This window comes from Oncorhynchus clarkii, unplaced genomic scaffold, assembly GCF_045791955.1.
Source record: "Oncorhynchus clarkii lewisi isolate Uvic-CL-2024 unplaced genomic scaffold, UVic_Ocla_1.0 unplaced_contig_3106_pilon_pilon, whole genome shotgun sequence".
Taxonomy (NCBI): Eukaryota; Metazoa; Chordata; class Actinopteri; order Salmoniformes; family Salmonidae; genus Oncorhynchus; species Oncorhynchus clarkii.
In genome coordinates, this window is record NW_027259800.1 from 1 (window position 1) to 23,145 (window position 23,145).

Sequence of the window (23,145 nt, forward strand, 5' to 3'; positions counted from 1 at the left end):
GCTCCTCTAACTCCTCTCCCCGTCTCTCTACTATCTCCAACCCCTTATCCCCTCTCCCTGCTCCTCTAACTCCCCTCCCCGTCTCTCTACTATCTCCAACCCCTTATCCCCCCTCCCTGCTCCTCTAACTCCCCTCCCCGTCTCTCTTCTATCTCCAACCCCTTATCCCCCCTCCCTGCTCTTCTAACTCCTCTCCCCGTCTCTCTACCATCTCCAACCCCTTATCCCCTCCCTCCCTGCCCCTCTAACTCCTCTCCCCGTCTCTCTACTATCTCCAACCCCTTATCCCCTCCCTCCCTCTCTCGTCCTCCAGTCTAACATGAAGAGTATGGAGCGGGAGCTGCATTGCCCGGTGTGTACTGAGATGGTGAAGCAGCCCATCATCCTGCCGTGCCAGCACAGTGTGTGTCTGCTGTGTGCTGCTGAGGTGTTAATCCAGAGAGGATACCCTGCCCCAGACCTCCCCCCAGAGCCCAACTCCCCGGCTGCCTCCCCCAACACACGCTCCCCGCGCGGGGCACGCAGGCCCCCGCCCAAGACCACCGACCGCCTGGACCGCGTCCTCAGACCAGGTGGGTTAGTGTGTGTGTGAATGCTGATGTCGATCTCACTTGTGTGCCAGTGCCTGCAGATGAGTGTGACATCATCATCAGATCAGCATCTGACTTTGTTTTACTGGTCAGTGAAGATGGTTCATACCAGAGCCATATATAAATACACACACTACCATTCCAAAGTTTGGGGTCACTTAGAAATGTCCTTGTTTTTGAAAGAAAAGCACATTTAAAAAAAAAGAGAGAGAAAGAGATCAGAAATACAGTGTAGACATTGTTAATGTTGTTTCAGAAGTTTCAGAAGAAAGGGTTTTGTTTCTGGCCATTTTGAGCCTGTAATCGAACCCACAAATGCTGACGCTCCAGATACTCAACTAGTCTAAAGAAGGCCAGTTTTATTGCCTCTTTAATCAGGACAACAGTTTTCAGCTGTGCTAACACAATTGCAAAAGGGTTTTCTAATGATCAACTAGCCTTTTAAAAGGATAAACTTGGATTAGCTAACACAACGTGCCATTGGAACACAGGAGTGTTCCAAAGGCACGTTGAAAGCCCGAACCACTGCTTTTAATCAGGGCAAGGTGACCGAGGAAACATGACCGAATACAAACAGTGTAACTATTCCCTCCGCAAGGCAATCAAACAAGCTAAGCGTCAGTATAGAGACAAAGTAGAATCTCAATTCAACGGCTCAGACACAAGAGGTATGTGGCAGGGTCTACAGTCAATCACGGATTACAAAAAGAAAACCAGCCCCGTCACGGACCAGGATGTCTTGCTCCCAGACAGACTAAATAACTTTTTTGCCCGCTTTGAGGACAATACAGTGCCACTGACACGGCCCGCAACTAAAACATGCGGAGTGAGGAAAACATTTAAACGTGTTAACCCTCGCAAGGCTGCAGTTCCAGACGGCATCCCCAGCCGCGCCCTCAGAGCATGCGCAGACCAGCTGGCTGGTGTGTTTACGGACATATTCAATCAATCCCTATCCCAGTCTGTTGTTCCCACATGCTTCAAGAGGGCCACCATTGTTCCTGTTCCCAAGAAAGCTAAGGTAACTGAGCTAAACGACTTCCGTCATCATGAAGTGCTTTGAGAGACTAGTCAAGGACCATATCACCTCCACCCTACCTGACACCCTAGACCCACTCCAATTTGCTTACCGCCCAAATAGGTCCACAGACGATGCAATCTCAACCACACTGCACACTGCCCTTACCCATCTGGACAAGAGGAATACCTATGTGAGAATGCTGTTCATCGACTACAGCTCGGCATTTAACACCATAGTGCCCTCCAAGCTCGTCATCAAGCTCGAGACCCTGGGTCTCGACCCCGCCCTGTGCAACTGGGTACTGGACTTCCTGACGGGCCGCCCCCAGGTGGTGAGGGTAGGCAACAACATTTCCACCCCGCTGATCCTCAACACTGGGGCCCCACAAGGGTGCGTTCTGAGCCCTCTCCTGTACTCCCTGTTCACCCACGACTGCGTGGCCACGCACGCCTCCAACTCAATCATCAAGTTTGCGGACGACACAACAGTGGTAGGCTTGATTACCAACAACGACGAGACGGCCTACAGGGAGGAGGTGAGGGCCCTCGGAGTGTGGTGTCAGGAAAATAACCTCACACTCAACGTCAACAAAACTAAGGAGATGATTGTGGACTTCAGGAAACAGCAGAGGGAACACCCCCCTATCCACACCGATGGAACAGTGGAGAGGGTAGTAAGTTTTAAGTTCCTCGGCGTACACATCACAGACAAACTGAATTGGTCCACCCACACAGACAGCATCGTGAAGAAGGCGCAGCAGCGCCTCTTCAACCTCAGGAGGCTGAAGAAATTTGGCTTGTCACCTAAAGCACTCACAAACTTCTACAGATGCACAATCGAGAGCATCCTGTCGGGCTGTATCACCGCCTGGTACCGGCAACTGCTCCGCCCACAACCGTAAGGCTCTCCAGAGGGTAGTGAGGTCTGCACAACGCATCACCGGGGGCAAACTACCTGCCCTCCAGGACACCTACACCACCCGATGTCACACGAAGGCCATAAAGATCATCAAGGACAACAACCACCCGAGCCACTGCCTGTTCACCCCGCTATCATCCAGAAGGCGAGGTCAGTACAGGTGCATCAAAGCTGGGACCGAGAGACTGAAAAACAGCTTCTATCTCAAGGCCATCAGACTGTTAAACAGCCACCACTAACATTGAGTGGCTGCTGCCAACACACTGACTCAACTCCAGCCACTTTAATAATGGGAATTGATGGGAAATGATGTAAAATATATCACTAGCCACTTTAAACAATGCTACCTAATATAATGTTTACATACCCTACATTATTCATCTCATATGTATATGTATATACTGTACTCTATATCATCTACTGCATCTTTATGTAATACATGTATCACTAGCCACTTTAACTATGCCACTTTGTTTACATACTCATCTCATATGTATATACTGCACTCAATACCATCTACTGTATCTTGCCTATGCCGCTCTGTATAATCACTCATTCATATATCTTTATGTACATATTCTTTATCCCCTTAGACTTGTGTGTATAAGGTAGTAGTTTTGGAATTGTTAGGTTAGATTACTTGTTGGTTATTACTGCATTGTCGGAACTAGAAGCACAAGCATTTCGCTACACTCGCATTAACATCTGCTAACCATGTGTATGTGACAAATACAATTTGATTTGATTTGATTTGAGTGATGGTTGCTGATAATGGACCTCTGTACACCTATGTAGATATTCCATTTAAAAAATCTGTCATTTCCAGCTACAATAGTTATTTACAACATTAACAATGTCTACACTGTATTTCTGCTCAATTAGATGTTATTTTAATGGACAAAAAATGTGCTTTTCTTTAAAAAACAAGGCCATTTTTCAGTGACCCCAAACCTTTGAACAGTAGTGTATTTACAGTACCAGTCAAAAGTTTGGACACACCTACTCATTCAAGGGTTTTTCTTTATTTTTTACTATTTTCTACATTGTAGAATAATAGTGAAGACATCAAAACGATGAAATAACACATATGGAATCAAATCGAATCCAATTTATTTGTCACGTGCCGAATACAACAGCCTTAGACCTTAGAAGAAATGCTTACTTACAAGCCCTTAACCAACCATGCTTCAAGAAGTTAACAACAAATGAAAATAAGTGTTAAAAATAGACAAGTAAAAAATAGAAAATAGAAAATTAAAGTAACAAATAATTAAATAGCAGCAGTAAAATAACAAGCAAGGCTATACACAGGGGGTACCGGTACAGAGTCAATGTGCGGGGGCACCGGTTAATTGAGGTAATTGAGGTAATATATACAGTACATGTAGGTAGAGTTAAAGTGACTATGCATAGATTATAAACAGAGAGTAGCAGCAGCGTAAACGAGGGGTCTGGGTAGCCGTTTGATTAGCTGTTCAGCAGTCTTATGGCTTGGGGGTAGAAGCTGTTAAGAAGCCTTTTGGTCCTAGACTTGGCGCTCCGGTACCACTTGCCGTGCGGTAGCAGAGAGAACAGTCTATGACTAGAGTGGCTGGAGTCTTTGACAGTTTTTAGGGCCTTCCTCTGACAACTCCTGGTATATAGGTCCTGGATGGCAGGAAGCTTGGCCCCAGTCATGTACTGGGCCGTATGCACTACCCTCTGTAACGCCTTGTAGTATGAGGCTGAGCAGTTGCCATACCAGGCAGTGATGCAACCAGTCATGATGAATCATGTAGTAACCAAAAAAGTGTTAAACAAATCAAAATATATTTTATATTTGAGATTCTTCATAGTAGCCACCCTTTGCCTTGATGACAGCTTTGCACACTCTTGGCTATCTCTCAACCAGCCTCACCCGGAATGCTTTCCCAACAGTCTAGAAGGAGTTCCCACATATGCTGAGCACTTGTTTGCTGCTTTTCCTTCACTCTGCGGTCCAACTCATCCCGAACCGTCTCAATTGGGTTGAGGTCAGGTGATTGTCGAGGCCAGGTCATCTGATACAGCACTCCATCTCTCTCCTTCTTGGTCAAATAGGCCTTACACAGCCTGGAGGTGTGTTGGGTCATTGTCCTGTTGAAAAACAAATAATAGTCCCACTAAGTGCTAAACAGATGGGATGGCGTATTGCTGCAGAATGCTGTGGTAGCCATGCTGATTAAGTGTGCCTTGAATTCTAAATAAATCACAGACACTGTCACATGCAAGCACCATCACACCTCTTCCTCCATGCTTCACGGTGGGAACTACACATACGGAAATCATCGGTTCACCTTCTCTGCGTCTCACAAAGACACAGCAGTTGGTACCAAAAATGTCAAATTTGGACTCATCAGACCAAAGGACAGATTTCCACCAGTCTAATGTCCATTGCTCGTGTTTCTTGGCCCAAGCAAGTCTCTTCTTATTATTGGTGTCCTTTGGTAGTAGTTTCTTTGCAGCAACTCGACCATGAAGGCCTGATTCACGCAGTCTCCTCTGAACAGCTGATGTTGAGATGTGTCTGTTACTTGAACTCTGCAAAGCGTTTATTTGGGCTGCAATCTAATGTGCAGTTAACTCTAATGAACTTATCCTCTGCAGCAGAGGTAACTCTGGGTCTTCCTTTCCTCATGAGAGCCAGTTTCATCATAGAGCTTGATGTTTTTTGCAACTGAACTTGAATACACTTTCAAAGTTCTTGAAGTTTTCAGGATTGACTAACCTTCATGTCTTAAAGTAATGATGGACTGTTGTTTCTCTTTGCTTATTTGAGCTGTTCTTTTTATAATATGGACTTGGTCTTTTACCAAATAAGACTATCTTCTGTATACCACCTCTACCTTGTCACAACACAGCTGATTGGCTCAAACACATTAAGAAGTAAATCAATTCCACACGTTAACTTTTAATAAAACGCACCTGTTAATTGAAGTGCATTCCAGGTGACTACCTCATGAAGCTGGTTGAGAGAATGCTAAGAGTGTGCAAAGCTGTCATCAAGGCAAAGGGTGGGTACTTCGATAATCTCAAATATGAAATATATTTTGATTTGCTTAACACTTTTGTGGTTACTACATGATTCCATATGTGTTATTTCATAGTTTTGATGTCTTCACTATTATTCTACAATGTAGAAAATAGTAAAAATAAAGAAAAACCCTTGAATGAGTAGGTGTGTCCAAACTTTTGACTGGTACAGTATAGCAAACAGTTCAACCAGGTTTCAGAACATCTGCCATGTTAACGTATTTATTGTCTAAACGTTGATGATGTAACAATAGGAGAGCTCCTCCTCCAGTTCCCTATGAAATGACCCGCTGTAAACAAACAAAACAGAACTGCAAATTTAAAATAGGTTTTTATTGATTACCATTCTGCATAATGTGCATCCAAGTCTGTACAGTGTTGGTGTGTCTTCGTTGGCTTTGAAATCTGAAATAAACAACACAATTTGGAAGTGTTAATTATCACCTAGCAATAGCTACAGTTGAAGTCGGAAGTTTACATACACCTTAGCCAAATACATTTTAACTCAGTTTTTCACAATTCCCAACATTTAATCCTAGTAAAAATTCCCTGTCTTAGGTCAGTTAGAGAGAATGTGAAGAATGTGAAATGTCAGAATAATAGTAGAGATAATGAATTATTTCAGCTTTTATTTCTTTCAGCTTTTATTTCTTTCATCACATTCCCAGTGGGTCAGAAGTTTACATACACTTGGGAGCATTGCCTTTAAATTCTCCCGGAACGTTCAACTGCAATGGCCCAACTAACTATATACACAAAGTATACTGAACATTAGGAACTCCCTTTTGTCCTCAGAACAGCCTCAATTCATCAGGGCATGGACTCTACAAGGTGTCCAAAGCATTTCACTTGGATGCTGGCCCATGTTGACTCCAATGCTTTCCACAGTTGTGTCAAGTTGGCTGGATGTCCTTTGGGTGGTGGACCATTCTTGATACACACAGGAAACTGTTGAGCGTAAAAACCCAGCAACGTTGCAGTTCTTAACACAAACTGGTGCGCTTGACACCTACCACCATACCCTGTTCAAAGGCACTTAAATCCTTTGTCTTGCTCATGCACCCTCTGGATGGCACACATACACAATCCATGTCTCAATTGTCTCAAGGATTACAATCCTTATTTAACCTGTCTTCTCCCCTTCATCCACAATAAGGGATCATAGCTTTCACCTGGATTCACCTGGTCACTCTATGTCAGGGAATGAGCAGGTGTTGTTAATGTTTTGTAGATGCAGTGTATATGACTGGTTCATACATCATAACACTTCAAAGACGCTGAGAGAGAGAGTTGGAGGGCAGTTGTGTGTGTGTGTGTGTGTGTGTGTGTTTGAACTAGCAGGTGTTCTAGGTGTGAAGCAGCAGTTTCTGTCTGTGTCAGCATGTAGTGTGCAGTGCAGTCAGGGGATAGAAAAGTATGGCTCTAGTTCTATCAAACTGTGATGGAGCTATCCCACTCATACTGATTACTTTCTATCTCACACTGTCTCCTCTCTCCCTCTCCAAACTTCCCCCCTCCTCCCCCCACCTCTCAGGTTTTGGGACATACCCCGGGCGTCGTCGTAAGGACATGTCTCCTGCCCCCATGCTGTTCCCCTGTCCGTCCTGTCACAAGGAGGTGGAGCTGGGGGAGAGAGGACTGACCGATTGCCTCAGGAATCTCACCTTGGAACGCATCGTGGAGAGGTACACACACACACAGACAGACAGACAGACAGACAGACAGACAGACAGACAGACAGACAGACACATAGAGAGAGTTGCTTACTTACAGAGGAATGTAGGTTCTGAACCAATCCTGCAGGAAATAAAGATAAGCACAGAAAAAGGAAAAGTCAATAGTGCTTTATAAATGGGACAGAAAATCATTGATTTTGGTACGGGGAGAACCCCCCCTCTCCTGAAGCAGGGCCTAACCAGCTGAGTGTGTGGGAACTGGGAAGCTGAGGTGACTTCATCATTCACACAAACGTTAAATGGACTTTCTGAACAACAAGTTGAGGTTCTGAACGCTTCAAGAGACAAACACATAGACATTGTGATTCTCATAAATAGCCTCCTTTCCTAGTTTCCTTTCCTTCATTAGTAGTGATCTGAAAGAGAGGAAGAGATGAGGCCTTTGTAGACTACTCAGATTCACATAGAGAAGCGAAGAGAGAGGGGATGGAAGCGAGATTTGGGAGAGGTATAGGGAGAGAGTGGGAAAGAATTGGGATGAAAGAGAGAGAGAGAGAGCGCGAGAGAGGGAGAGGGAGAGAGAGAGAGAGAGAGGGAGAGAGAGAGAGAGAGAGAGATTTGGGAGAGGTAGAGGTATAGGTAGTGGTAGAGGTAGAGAGAGAGAGAGAGAGACAGAGAGAGAGAGAGAGAGATTTGGGAGAAGTAGAGGTAGAGGTAGTGGTAGAGGTAGAGAGAGAGAGAGAGAGAGAGAGAGACAGAGAGAGAAGAGACAGAGAGAGAGAGAGAGAGAGAGACAGAGAGACAGAGAGAGAGACAGAGAGAGAGAGAGAGAGAGAGGAGAGAGAAAGACACAGAGAGAGAGACAGAGAGAGAGAGAGACAGAGAGAGAGAGAGAGAGAGAGAGAGAGAGAGAGAGAGAGAGAGAGAGAGAGACAGAGAGACAGAGAGAAAGAGACAGAGAGAGAGAGACAGAGAGAGAGAGAGAGAGAGAGAGAGAGAGAGAGAGAGAGAGAGAGAGAGAGAGAGAGAGGAGAAAGAGACAGAGACAGAGAGAGAGAGAGAGACAGAGAGAGAGAGAGAGACAGAGACAGAGAGAGACAGAGAGAGAGAGAGAGGGAGAGGGATATAATATCCATTGTTTGAGATGCAGCAGCAGCAGTTTCAGAGGAGTTTTCTGCAGCTGTTCTCTCTCCCCTGGAGGCTGGGTTGTCTCTGTCAGTAAAGACTGGGCATGTTGAGAGTCCATAGCTCACTGGAAGTAGAAACAGTGCAGTCTGCAGGAACACAGAACACAGCTGAAGGATCCAGGTCAGGAAGTTGGATACAAAATTTAAAAAACACATCTGAATGCAGAGCAGAGCAGACGAGGACAGAACAGAACAGACCGTACAGTAGCACATTTAGCTCATTCCCCCTCTCCTTCTCACCTCTCATTCCCCTCTCCTTCGCACCTCTCATCCCCCCTCTCCTCTCATCCCCCCTCTCCTTCTCACCTCTCATTCCCCTCTCCTTCTCACCTCTCATCCCCCTCTCCTTTCTCCCCACCTCTCATCCCCCCTCTCCTTCTCACCTCTCACCCCCTCTCCTTCTCACCTCTCATCCCCCTCTCCTTCTCACCTCTCACCCCCCTCTCCTTCTCACCTCTCATACCCCCTCTCCTTCTCACCTCTCATCCCCCCTCTCCTTCTCACCTCTCATCCCCCTCTCCTTCTCACCTCTCATACCCCCTCTCCTTCTCACTTTTCACCCCCCCTCTCCTTCTCACCTCTCATCCCCCTCTCTTTCTCATCCTCCACTCCCTCTCATTCTCACCTTTCACCCCCCTCTTCTTCTCACTTCTCATCCCCCCTCTCCTTCTCACCTCTCATCCCCCCTCTCCTTCTCACCTCTCACCCCCTCTCCTTCTCACCTCTCATACCCCCTCTCCTTCTCACCTCTCATCCCCCTCTTCTTCTCACCTCTCACCCCCCTCTCCTTCTCACCTCTCATACCCCCTCTCCTTCTCACCTCTCATCCCCCCTTCCTAACCTTTACCTAACCCACGTCCAGTCTCTCTCTCTCTCTCTCTCTCTCTCTCTCTCTCTCTCTCTCTGTCTCTCTCTGTCTCTCTCTCTCTCTCTCTCTGTCTCTCTCTCTCTGTCTCTCTCTCTGTCTGTCTCTTTCTCCTCTCTCTCTCTCTCTCTCCGTCTCTCTCTCTCTGTCTCTTTCTCTCTGTCTCTCTCTCTCTCTCTCTCTGTCTCTCTCTCTCTCTCTGTCTCTCTCCTCTCTCTCCTCTCTCTCCTCTCTCTCTCTCTCTCTCTCTCTCTCTCTCTCTACAGAGATCTTGGACAGTGACATCATTATGGTTTAATGTTGCTCTGTGTTCTCACTCTCCTCTTTTTGTATCAACCCCCAACCTCTCCACTGTTTCTCCCCCTCCCCTGTCTGGCTCCAGGTACAGACACACAGTGAGCCTGGGCAGCGTGGCTATAATGTGTGGCTTCTGTAAGGCTCCTCAGTCCTTGGAGGCCACTAAGGGCTGTGCTGACTGCAGGTCCAACTTCTGCAACGAGTGTTTCAAGCTCTACCACCCCTGGGGTACGCTCCGCTCCCAGCACGAACACATACTGCCCACCAACAACTTCAGACCCAAGGTGTGTGTGTGTGTGTGTGTTTACATAGTATTTGGGGGGTGTATGTAGGGGTTAACTATGTTCATGAAATTGTATTTCCCTCTTCTCTGTATCCATATCTCTATAACTTCTTTACCTGTTTCCTCTACAGTCCCTCTCTCTCTCTCCTTCACCTGTTTCCTCTACAGTACATCTCTCTCCTTCACCTGTTTCCTCTACAGTCCCTCTCTCTCTCCTTCACCTGTTTCCTCTACAGTACCTCTCTCTCTCCTTCTCCTGTTTCCTCTACAGCACCTCTCTCTCTCCTTCACCTGTTTCCTCTACAGTCCCTCTCTCTCTCCTTCACCTGTTTCCTCTACAGTCCCTCTCTCTCTCCTTCACCTGTTTCCTCTACAGTACCTCTCTCTCTCCTTCACCTGTTTCCTCTACAGTCCCTCTCTCTCTCCTTCACCTGTTTCCTCTACAGTACCTCTCTCTCTCCTTTACCTGTTTCCTCTACAGCACCTCTCTCTCTCCTTCACCTGTTTCCCTCTACAGTCCCTCTCTCTCTCTCCTTCACCTGTTTCCTCTACAGTACAGTCCCTCTCTCTCTCCTTCACCTGTTTCCTCTACAGTACATCTCTCTCTCCTTCACCTGTTTCCTCTACTGTACCTCTCTCTCTCCTTCACCTGTTTCCTCTACTGTACCTCTCTCTCTCTCTCCTTCACCTGTTTCCTCTACTGTACCTCTCTCTCTCCTTTACTTGTTTCTTCCACAGTGACTCTCTGTGAGTTTGGCTGGTGACCTCCTTTTCTTCCTCCTCCTGTTATATCTTCCTCCCCTCTCCTCCCTGCCCACCCCTGTATCTACACCTCTACTGTACCTGTCTTCCTCCTCTCCCCCTCCTCCCTGCCCACCCCTGTATCTACACCTCTACTGTACCTGTCTTCCTCCTCTCTCCTCCCTGCCCACCCCTGTATCTACATCTACACCTCTACTGTACCTGTCTTCCTCCTCTCCCCTCCTCCCTGCCCACCCCTGTATCCACACCTCTACTGTACCTGTCTTCCTCCTCTCCCCCTCCTCCCTGCCCACCCCTGTATCCACACCTCTACTGTCTTCCTCCTCTCCCCCTCCTCCCTGCCCACCTGTATCTACACCTCTACTTTACCTGTCTTCCTCCTCTCCCCCCTCCCTGCCCACCCCTGTATCTACACCTCTACTTTACCTGTCTTCCTCCTCTCCCCCTCCTCCCTGCCCACCCCTGTATCTACACCTCTACTGTACCTGTCTTCCTCCTCTCCCCTCCTCCCTGCCCACCCCTGTATCTACACCTCTACTGTACCTGTCTTCCTCCTCTCCCCTCCTCTCCTCCCTGCCCACCCCTGTATCTACACCTCTACTGTACCTGTCTTCCTCCTCTCCCCTCCTCTCTGCCCACCCCTGTATCTACACCTCTACTGTACCTGTCTTCCTCCTCTCCCCTCCTCCCTGCCCACCCCTGTATCCACACCTTTACTGTACCTGTCTTCCTCCTCTCCCCCTCCTCACCCCTGTATCTACACCTCTATTGTACCTGTCTTCCTCCTCTCCCCTCCTCCCTGCCCACCCCTGTATCCACACCTCTACTGTACCTGTCTTCCTCCTCTCCCCCTCCTCTCCTCCCCTCCTCCCTGCCCACCCCTGTATCCACACCTCTACTGTACCTGTCTTCCTCCTCTCCCCCTCCTCCCCTCTTGCCCTCTCTCCTCTCCTCCTTCTCCCCCCCTCCCCTCTTGCCCTCTCTCCTCTCCTCCTCTCCCCTATTAGGTCCTAACGTGTCTGGAGCATGAGCAGGAGAGGTTGTTGTGGTACTGTCGCTCCTGCCAGAGGCTGCTGTGTCCTGTCTGTAAGCTCCACAGAGTCCACCACGGCCACAAGGTGGCGCCCATCGCACAGGCCTGCCAGGCACTAAAGGTATCTATCTATCTATCTATCTATCTATCTATCTATCTATCTATCTATCTATCTATCTATCTATCTATCTATCTATCTATCTATCTGTCTGTCTGTCTGTCTGTCTGTCTGCCTGCCTGCCTGCCTGCCTGCCTGCCTGCCTGCCTGCCTGCCTGCCTGCCTGCCTGCCTGCCTGCCTGCCTGCCTGCCTGCCTGCCTGTCAAAACATGAAACTACATGTTTGCTTGCTGATATTGTCATCTGTCTCTCTTAACACCTGAGGACAAAATCACCAAGGAGATCAACTACATTCTGGCCAATCAGGACACAGTAAAGGCTCAGATAACTCAGCTGGAGAGTGCCATCACACACTTGGAGGTAAACTCTCTCTCCATCCTTTCTGTCTCTCTTTCGTCCAATCCACTACTTTCTTCCCTCTATCCTTCGATTGCCTCTTTCTCTCCATCACAGTATAACCATGCTCTTCTTTCCCTCCCTCTACCCCTCTCTTCTTCTCCCCTCCCCCACACTCTCTCCCTCTCACTCTCCCTCTACCCTCTCCCTTCTTCCCCCCTCTCTCTCCCTCTACCCCCTCCATTCATCCCCCCCTCTCTCTCTCTCCCTCTACCACATCCCCTTAAACCCCCTCTCAACTCCCTCTCTAGTTGAACAGTGCGTTGGTTAGGGAGCAGTTGTCCCAGTCTGTGAGGGAGCTGGGGGCGTCTCTAGTGGAGCGACAGGGAGCGTTGACCCTGGCCCTGGAGGGGGCCCGGCTGAGGAGGGGGGAGGCCCTGTCGGCCCAGGTGTCTGAGAGGAGGGGTCTGCAGGAACACGGCGGTTTAATGGCCTACACACAAGAGCTGCTCAAAGAGACCGACCAACCCTGCTTCGTACAGGCCGCACGAATCACCCACAACAGGTACGGGTGGTAGATGCAAGACACACATGCGCGCACACACACCGTGGGTAAATAACAGGTGCAATATCAACACTTGACACTTACCAGCCACGCCCCCCTCTATATTTTCTCTCTCCCCGTTTCTATTTTCTCTCTCGCTCTTTCTCTCTCGTTTTCTCTCTCTGAATCTCTCTTTCTCTCTCTCCAGGCTGGTGAAAGCCATAGAGAATCTGCAGTGTTTCTCTCTCTCGGCTGATCCCTCCTTCAGACACTTCCACATGGACGCCTCCAGAGAAGTGAAACTCATCAGCAGCATGGGATACATAAGAGGTCCGTCCGTGTAAGAGGTTAGATCTGAAAGCTAACTCATCCCATCCACCAATATAACTCCTTTTTCTTCTCTGCCCCGCCCCTGCTACAGCCCCATTGGCTCCTGTGATTGACACTCAGCGCACGCTGGCCTATGACCAGCTGTTCCTGTGCTGGCGACTCCCCCAGGACTCCGCCCCTGCCTGGCACTTCTCCGTGGAGTTCCAGCGGCGAATGGGATTGACCGAGGCAGGCTGGGGAGGAGAGGTCAGGAGTCCCAATGCTCCACTGGTGTGGCAACGCCTGGAGGAGGTGGGCGGGACTAGTGCTGTGATTGACAGGCTGGAGATGGACAGTGTGTACGTGTTAAGGGTGAAAGGAAGCAATAAGGCGGGGTTTGGCGAGTACAGCGAAGAGGTTTACCTGCACACACCACCCGCACCAGGTGAGACACACACACAGACACGTCCGTACGCAATTCATGATACAATTATTGTTGGGGAATTGTTTAACAAAGTCAATACCTCTTTTGTCCCAATCCATCCCTTCACCTTCTCAATTCCCTCATCTTCTCTCTGCATAACCCACTCCCTCTGTTCTGTAACCCAGCTCCACCCCCCAGCCCTCTCTCCATCCCTCCATCCTCTCTCCATCCCTCCAACCTCTCTCCATCCCTCCATCCTCTCTCCATCCTCTCTCCATCCCTCCATCCTCTCTCCATCCCTCCATCCTCTCTCCACCCCCTGGTCCTCACTCCATCCCCCATCCCCTCTCCATCCCTCCATCCTCTCTCCATCCCCCATCCTCTCTCCATCCTCTCTCCATCCCCCATCCCCTCTCCATCCCTCCATCCTCTCTCCACCCCTTGGCCCTCTCTCCATCCCCCATCCCCTCTCCATCCCTCCATCCTCTCTCCATCCCCCATCCTCTCTCCATCCCCCACCCCCTCTCCATCCCTCCATCCTCTCTCCACCCCCTGGTCCTCTCTCCATCCCCTCTCCATCCCTCCATCCTCTCTCCATCCACCATCCTCTCTCCATCCCCATCCTCTCTCCATCCCCCATCCTCTCTCCATCCTCTCTCCATCCCCCATCCTCTCTCCATCCCTCCATCCTCTCTCCACCCCCTGGCCCTCTCTCCATCCCCCATCCCCTCTCCATCCCTCCATCCTCTCTCCATCCCTCCATCCTCTCTCCATCCTCTCTCCACCCCTCCATCCTCTCTCCATCCCTCCATCCTCTGTCCATCTGTCCATCCTCTCTCCATCCTCTCTCCATCCTCTCTCCATCCCCTCTCCACCCCTCCATCCTCTCTCCATCCCTCCATCCTCTCTCCATCCTCTCTCCATCCCTCCATCCTCTCTCCACCCCTGGCCCTCTCTCCATCCCCCATCCCCTCTCCATCCCTCCATCCTCTCTCCATCCCCCATCCTCTCTCCATCCTCTCTCCATCCCCCATCCCCTCTCCATCCCTCCATCCTCTCTCCACCCCCTGGCCCTCTCTCCATCCCTCCATCCTCTCTCCACCCCTCCATCCTCTCTCCATCCCTCCATCCTCTGTCCATCTGTCCATCCTCTCTCCATCCTCTCTCCATCCTCTCTCCATCCCCTCTCCACCCCTCCATCCTCTCTCCATCCCTCCATCCTCTCTCCATCCTCTCTCCATCCCTCCATCCTCTCTCCATCCCCTCTCCACCCCTCCATCCTCTCTCCATCCCTCCATCCTCTCTCCATCCTCTCTCCATCCCTCCATCCTCTCTCCACCCCCTGGCCCTCTCTCCATCCCCCATCCCCTCTCCATCCCTCCATCCTCTCTCCATCCCCCATCCTCTCTCCATCCTCTCTCCATCCCCCATCCCCTCTCCATCCCTCCATCCTCTCTCCACCCCCTGGCCCTCTCTCCATCCCCCATCCTCTCTCCATCCCTCCTCTCTCCATCCTCTCTCCACCCCTCCATCCTCTCTCCATCCCTCCATCCTCTGTCCATCTGTCCATCCTCTCTCCATCCTCTCTCCATCCTCTCTCCACCCCTCCATCCTCTCTCCATCCCTCCATCCTCTCTCCATCCCTCCATCCTCTCTCCATCCCTCCATCCTCTCTCCACCCCCTGGCCCTCTCTCCATCCCCCATCCCCTCTCCATCCCTCCATCCTCTCTCCATCCCTCCATCCTCTCTCATCCTCTCTCCATCCCCCATCCTCTCTCCGTCCTCTCTCCATCCCCCATCCTCTCTCCATCCCTCCATCCTCTCTCCATCCCTCCATCCTCTCTCCACCCCCTGGCCCTCTCTCCATCCCCCATCCCCTCTCCATCCCTCCATCCTCTCTCCATCCCCCATCCTCTCTCCATCCTCTCTCCATCCCCCATCCCCTCTCCATCCCTCCATCCTCTCTCCACCCCCTGGCCCTCTCTCCATCCCCCATCCTCTCTCCATCCCTCCATCCTCTCTCCATCCTCTCTCCACCCCTCCATCCTTTCTCCATCCCTCCATCCTCTGTCCATCTGTCCATCCTCTCTCCATCCTCTCTCCATCCTCTCTCCATCCTCTCTCCACCCCTCCATCCTCTCTCCATCCCTCCATCCTCTGTCCATCTGTCGATCCTCTCTCCATCCTCTCTCCATCCTCTCTCCATCCCTCCATCCTCTCTCCATCCATCCTCTCTCCAACCCCCATCCTCTCTCCATCCTCTCTCCTCTCCATCCTCTCTCCATCCATCATCTCTCCATCCTCTCTCCATCCATCCATCCTCTCTCCATCCCCCATCCTCTCTCCATCCTCTCTCCATCCCTCCGTCCTCTCTCCATCCCTCCACCCCCTCCATCCTCTCTCCCTCCATCCTCTCCCTCCCTCCATCCTCTCTCCATCCCTCCATCCCTTTATCTCCCTATCTCTCCTTCCTCTCTTTCACCTTGCTAACCCTCTGTACTCAGAAGAATCCTACCATCCCACTCTCTGTCCTTCTCCTACCTCTCTCTCTCTCTTTATCGACATCTCTCCCTCTCTGTCCTTCTCCTACCTCTCGCTCTCTCTCTATATCGACATCTCTCCCTCTCCGACCTTCTCCTACCGCTCTCTCTCTTTATCGACATCTCTCCCTCTGTCCTTCTCCTACCTCTCTCTCTCTCTCTCTTTATCGACATCTCTCACTCTGTCCTTCTCCTACTTCTCTCTCTCTCTTTATCAACATCTCTCCCTCTCTGTCCTTCTCCTACCTCTCTCTCTCTCTCTCTTTATCAACATCTCTCCCTCTGTCCTTCTCCTACCTCTCTCTCTTTATCAACATCTCTCACTCTCTGTCCTTATCCTACCTCTCTCTCTCTCTCTCTTCATCAACATCTCTCCCTCTCTGTCCTTCTCCTACCTCTCTCTCTCTTCATCAACATCTCTCCCTCTCTGTCCTTCTCCTACCTCTCTCTCTCTCTCTTTCTCTCTTCATCAACATCTCTCCCTCTTTGTCCTTCTCCTACCTCTCTCTCTCTCTCTTTATCGACATCTCTCCCTCTCTGTCCTTCTCCTACCTCTCTCTCTCTCTTCATCAACACCTCTCCCTCTCTGTCCTTCTCCTACCTCTCTCTCTCTCTTCATCAACATCTCTCCCTCTCTGTCCTTCTCCTACCTCTCTCTCTCTCTACATCAACATCTCTCCCTCTCTGTCCTTCTCCTACCTCTCTCTCTCTCTTCATCAACATCTCTCCCTCTCTGTCCTTCTCCTACCTCTCTCTCTCTCTCTCTCTCTTCATCAACATCTCTCCCTCTTTGTCCTTCTCCTACCTTTCTCTCTCTCTCTCTCTCTTTATCGACATCCCTCCCTCTCTGTCCTTCTCCTACCTCTCTCTCTCTCCTCATCTACACCTCTTCCTCTCTGTCCTTCTCCTACCTCTCTCTCTCTCTTCATCAACACCTCTCCCTCTCTGTCCTTCTCCTACCTCTCTCTCTCTTCATCAACTTCTCTCCCTCTCTGTCCTTCTCCTACCTCGCTCTCTCTCTTTATCGACATCTCTCCCTCTGTCCTTCTCCTACTTCTCTCTCTCTTTATCGACATCTCTCACTCTCTGTCCTTCTCCTACCTCTCTCTCTCTCTTTATCGACATCTCTCACTCTGTCCTTCTTCTACCTCTCTCTATCAACATCTCTCTCTCTCTCTCTTTATCGACATCTCTCACTCTGTTCTTCTCCTACCTCTCTCTCTCTCTTTATGAACATCTCTCCCTCTCTGTCCTTCTCCTACCTCTCTCTCTCTATCTCTCTTTATCAACATCTCTCCCTCTCTGTCCTTCTCCTACCCCTCTCTCTCTCTCTTTATCGACATCTCTCACTCTCTGTCCTTCTCCTACCTCTCTCTCTCTCTTTATCAACATCTCTCCCTATCTGTCCTTCTCCTACCTCTCTCTCTCTCTCTCTCTCTCTCTCTTTATCGACATCTCTCACTCTCTGTCCTACTCCTACCTCTTTCTCTCTCTTAATCAACATCTCTCCCTCTCTGTCCTTCTCCTACCTCTCTCTCTCTCTTTATCAACATTTCTCCCTCTCTGTCCTTCTCCTACCTCTCTCTCTCTCTCTCTTTATCAACATCTCTCCCTCTCTGTCCTTCTCCTACCTCTCTCTCTCTCTTCATCAACATCTCTGCCTCTCTGTCCTTCTCCTACCTCTCTCTATCAACATCTCTCCCTCTCTGTCCTTCTCTTACCTCTCTCTTTATCAACATCTCTCCCTCTCTGTCCTTCTCCTACCTCTCTCTCTCTCTCTTTATCAACATCTCTCCCTCTCTGTCCTTCTCCTACCCCTCTCTCTCTCTCTTTATCGACATCTCTCACTCTCTGTCCTTCTCCTACCTCTCTCTCTCTCTCTCTTTATCGACATCTCTCCCTCTCTGTCCTTCTCCTACCTCTCTCTCTCTCTTTATCAACATCTCTCCCTATCTGTCCTCCTACCTCTCTCTCTCTCTCTCTCTCTCTCTCTTTATCAACATCTCTCACTCTCTGTCCTACTCCTACCTCTTTCTCTCTCTTAATCAACATCTCTCCCTCTCTGTCCTTCTCTTACCTCTCTCTTTATCAACATCTCTCCCTCTCTGTCCTTCTCCTACTCTCTCTCTCTCTCCCTTTATCAACATCTCTCACTCTCTGTCCTTCTCTTACCTCTTTCTCTATCTTTATCAACATCTCTCCCTCTCTGTCCTTCTCCTACCTCTCTCTCTCTTCATCAACATCTCTCCCTCTCTGTCCTTCTCCTACCTCTCTCTCTCTCTCCCTTTATCAACATCTCTCCCTCTCTATCCTTCTCCTACCTCTCTCTCTCTCTTCATCAACATCTCTCCCTCTCTGTCCTTCTCCTACCTCTCTCTCTCTCTCTCTTATCAACATCTCTCACTCTCTGTCCTCACACTGTCCATACTGTATAAACACTCCCCCAGTCTCCTGTGTTATTAAGTGTTCATGTGGCTCACTAAAGGAGATTAGTTTATTCATTTCTCAAAACCTGATCAGTGATCAGCAGTCATACCTATATTGGGCTAGGTTTCTCTCCCTCTTTAGAACTCCCTCTCTCTTATTTCCTGCTCTCCTCGTTCCCTCTCTTTCCTGGGGTGTATTTATTCCTCCAGAATGCATCAGTTTCCTGTAGATGTAAGCAGGTCTGCTCCTCTGCTCCTCTCCCTGATGCTATATCAAACCCTTCCCCTTCCTCCCCCTCTCCTCTTCCTCTCCTCCTCTCCTTCTCCCTCCCCCTCTCCTACTCCTCCTCCTCACCGCCTCCTCCCCCTCTCTCCCTCCTCTTCCTCTTCCCCTACCTCTCCTCTACATCCTCGTCTCCCTCCTCCTCCTCTCACTGTCCCTCCTTTTCCTCGCCCTCTCCCTCTCCTCCCCCTCTCCCTCTCCCTCTCCTCCCCCTCTCCTCCTCCCCGTCTCCCTCTCCTCCTCCTCCCCCTCTCCTCCTCCTCCCCCTCTCCCTCTCCTCCTCCTCCCCCTCCTCCCCCTTTCCCTCTCCTCCTCCTCCCCCTCTCCTCCTCCTCCTCTCCCTCTCCTCCCCCTCTCCTCCTCCACCCCCTCTCCTCCTCCTCCCCCTCTCCCTCTCCTCCTCCTCCCCCTTTCCCCTCTCCTCCTCCTCCCCCTCTCCTCCTCCTCCCCTCTCCCTCTCCCCCACCTCTCCCTCTCCTCCTCCTCCTCTCCCTCACCTCCTCCTCCTCTCCCCCTCCCTCCCCCTCTCCCTCTCCCCCTCCTCCCCCTCTCCCTCCTCCCCTTCTCCCTCCTCCCCCTCTCCCTCTCCTCCTCCCCCTCTCCCTCTCCTCCTCTCCCTCTCCCTCCTCCCCCTCTCCCTCCTCCGTCAGTGTTGTGTTTCTCTCTGGACTCTCGCTGGGGTTTGCATGCTGACCGACTGGCTCTGGGTAAAGGACAGACGTATGCCCGCAGCGTGCCCGGCCTCTCTCTTCTGCAGGCCGCTGACCGCTCCCTCACTTCCTGTCACCTGACCTCTGACCTCCTCATAGGCGACCTGGCCATCACCCAGGGAAGGCACTACTGGGCATGCTCGGTGGAGCCTGGCTCCTACCTGGTCAAGGTGAGAAATAGAGATTTTGTGTGTGTGTGTGTGTGTGTGTGTGTGTGTGTGTGTGTGTGTGTGCATACGTGCGTGGGTGTGTGTAACTTACTCAATCTAATTTGTCATTTTTCTCTCTGCGTTCCTCAGGTGGGAGTTGGACAGGAGGCCAAGCTCCAGGAGTGGTTCCACCTTCCCCAGGACATGGCCAGCCCCCGGTGAGACAGGAGAGAGGGAGGTAGAGGGAGGGAGGGAGGGAGAGGGAGGTAGAGGGAGAGATGGAGAGAGAGGGGGGAAGAGAAGGAGGGATGGAGAGGGAGGGGGGACAGAGGGAGGTAGAGGGAGGGATGGAGAGGGGGGGGACAGAGGGAGGTAGAGGGAGGGATGGAGAGGGAGGGCGGACAGAGGGAGGTAGAGGTAGGGATGGAGAGGGAAGGGGGAGCAGATAGAGGTAGAGGTAGGGGGGACAGGTAGAGGTAGGGGGACAGAGGGACAGAGGGAGGTAGAGGTAGGGGGACAGAGGGAGGTAGAGGTAGGGGGGACAGAGGGAGGTAGAGGTAGGGGGACAAGGGAGGTAGAGGTAGGGGGACAGAGGGAGGTAGAGGTAGGGATGAAGAGGGAGGTAGAGGTAGGGGGACAGAGGGAGGTAAAGGTAGGGGGACAGAGGGAGGTAGAGGTAGGGGGACAGAGGGAGGTAGAGGTAGGGGGACAGAGGGAGGTAGAGGTAGGGGGAGAGAGGGAGTTAGAGGTAGGGATGGAGAGGGAGCTAGAGGTAGGGGGACAGAGGGAGGTAGAGGTATGGGGACAGAGGGAGGTAGAGGTAGGGGGACAGAGGGAGGTAGAGGTAGGGGGACAGAGGGGTAGAGGTAGGGGGACAGAGTGAGGTAGAGGTAGGGGGGACAGAAGGAGGTAGAGGTAGGGGGACAGAGGGAGGTAGAGGTAGGGGGACAGAGGGAGGTAGAGGTAGGGGGACAGAGGGAGGTAAAGGTAGGGATGGAGAAGGAGGGTGGAGAGAGGGAGGTAGAGGTAGGGATGGAGAGGGAAGGGGGACAGATAGAGGTAGAGGTAGGGGGGACAGAGGGAAATAGAGGTAGGGGGAACAGATAGAAGTAGAGGTAGGGATGGAGAGGGAGGGGAGACAGGGAGGTAGGGGGACAGATTGAGGTAGGTAGAGGTAGGGGGACAGAGGGAGGTAGAGTAGGGGGACAGAGGGAGGTAGAGGTAGGGGGACAGATAGAGGTAGGGGGACAGAGGTAGGTTGGACAGAGGGAGGTAGAGGGACAGAGGGAGGTAGAGGTAGGGGGACAGATGGAGGTAGGTAGAGGTAGGGGGACAGAGGTAGGGGGGACAGAGGGAAATAGAGGTATGGGGGACAGATAGAGGTAGAGGTAGGGATGGAGAGGGAGGGGAGACAGGGAGGTAGGGGGACAGATTGAGGTAGGTAGAGGTAGGGGGACAGAGGGAGGTAGAGGTAGGGGGACAGAGGGAGGTAGAGGTAGGGGGACAGAGGGAGGTAGAGGTAGGGGGACAGATGGAGGTAGGTAGAGGTAGGGGGACAGATGGAGGTAGGTAGAGGTAGGGGGACAGAGGTAGGTTGGACAGAGGGAGGTAGAGGTAGGGGGACAGAGGGAGGTAGAGGTAGGGGGACAGAGGGAGGTAGAGGTAGGGGGACAGATGGAGGTAGGTAGAGGTAGGGGGACAGATGGAGGTAGGTAGAGGTAGGGGAACAGAGGTAGGGGGACAGAGGGAGGTAGAGGTAGGGGGTAGTAAAGAAGTGGTTCCAATGACACTAAAACTAACCAAGTAAACTCAGTCTCCCCCGTCCTCCCTCTTCCTCACTCCCCGGTCCCCCTTCTCTCTTCCCGTTCCCCCCTCCTCTCTCTCACCCTCCCCTCTCTCTCCCCGACCCCTTCCCTCTCTCTTCCCGTTCCCCCCTCCTCTCTCTCCCTCCCCTCTCTCTCCCCGACCCTTCCCTCTCTCCAGCTATGACCCAGACAGTGGCCATGACAGTGGGGCTGAGGATTCCCCAGACTCCTCCCCTCCCTTCTGCTTCCTCACCATGGGCATGGGCAAGGTCCTCTTACCCCAGGGGGCAGCAAACTTACACCACAGTACCCATAGTACCCATGGGAACAACCATGGCCCTCCTACTGCCCCCCTGCCCCCGCGCCTGGGGGTTTGTCTGGACTTCGAAAAGGGGCGGGTCACGTTCTACGACGCCCACTCGCTGCGTACCCTGTGGGAGGGGCATGTGGATTGCTCTGCCCCTGTGTGCCCGGCCTTTTGTTTCATTGGTGGAGGGGCACTGCAGCTGCAGGAGCTGGTGGCCAATCGGAGCACAGAGGAGCCACTGCACAGAAGGGTCACCATCCAATCACGCGCCACCAATTTAGGTAACTGAAGAAGTATGGAGTGGAATGATGTGGAAAGACCCTTCATCAACTTGATGTTTACTTGTTTATGTTTAGGTTTCATTTGTAATGTCTGCAACTGTTGATGATGTACATTATGCAGAATAGAAGAATGTCAATGTCCCGGAATCCAGGGGATTATAAAGTGTTCTGCAGGTTACATCAGGATACGTGTATTCTGTGATTCCAACTGTTGCTGTGTTGCATCTGAAAAGGACTCATGAGTGGGACGTTAACTGGTAAATGACTCATGAGTGGGACGTTAACTGTTAAATGACTCATGAGTGGGACGTTAACTTGTAAATGACTCATGAGTGGGACGTTAACTGTTAAATGACTCATTAGTGGGACGTGAACTGTTAAATCACTGATGAGTGGGACGTTAACTGTTAAATGACTCATGAGTGGGACGTTAACTGTTAAATGACTCATGAGTGCGATGTTAACTGGTAAATGACTCATGAGTGCGATGTTAACTGGTAAATGACTCATGAGTGGGATGTTAACTGGTAAATGACTCATGAGTGGGATGTTAACTGGTAAATGACTCATGAGTGGGATGTTAACTGGTAAATGACTCATGGGTGGGATCTTAATTGGTAATTGACTCATGAGTGCGATGTTAACTGTTAAATGACTCATGAGTGGGACGTTAACTGTTAAATCACTCATGAGTGGGACGTTAACTGTTAAATCACTCATGAGTGGGACGTTAACTAACTCATGAGTGGGATGTTAACTGTTAAATGACTCATGAGTGGGACGTTAACTGTTAAATGACTCATGAGTGGGACGTTAACTGTTAAATGACTCATGAGTGGGACTTTAACTGTTAAATGACTCATGAGTGGGACGTTAACTGTTAAATGACTCATGAGTGGGACGTTAACTGTTAAATGACTCATGAGTGGGACGTTAACTGTTAAATGACTCATGAGTGGGACGTTAACTGTTAAATGACTCATGAGTGCGATGTTAACTGTTAAATGACTCATGAGTGCGATGTTAACTGTTAAATGACTCAAGAGTGGGATGTTAACTGGTGAATGACTCATGAGTGGGATGTTAACTGGTAAATGACTCATGGGTGGGATGTTAACTGGTAAATGACTCATGGGTGGGATGTTAACTGTTAAATGACTCATGAGTGGGACGTTATCTTTTAGGACTCATGGGTGGGATGTTAACTGGTAAATGACTCATGGGTGGGA

General features: G+C 50.7%; 1 protein-coding gene across 1 annotated transcript; it reads left to right on the forward strand.

Moving 5' to 3' along the window:
• Positions 1–295: 295 nt before the first annotated feature.
• LOC139400864 (tripartite motif-containing protein 46-like) lies at positions 296–22,242 on the forward strand. Its single transcript, XM_071145453.1, has 11 exons — positions 296–572; positions 7,115–7,265; positions 9,691–9,889; positions 11,658–11,804; positions 12,066–12,161; positions 12,449–12,702; positions 12,890–13,011; positions 13,103–13,435; positions 19,315–19,544; positions 19,674–19,741; positions 21,507–22,242. Exons 1-11 carry the CDS (start codon positions 320–322, stop codon positions 21,922–21,924), a joined length of 2,271 nt encoding a protein of 756 aa, XP_071001554.1. The 5' UTR covers positions 296–319; the 3' UTR covers positions 21,925–22,242.
• The last annotated feature ends 903 nt before the right edge of the window (positions 22,243–23,145 follow it).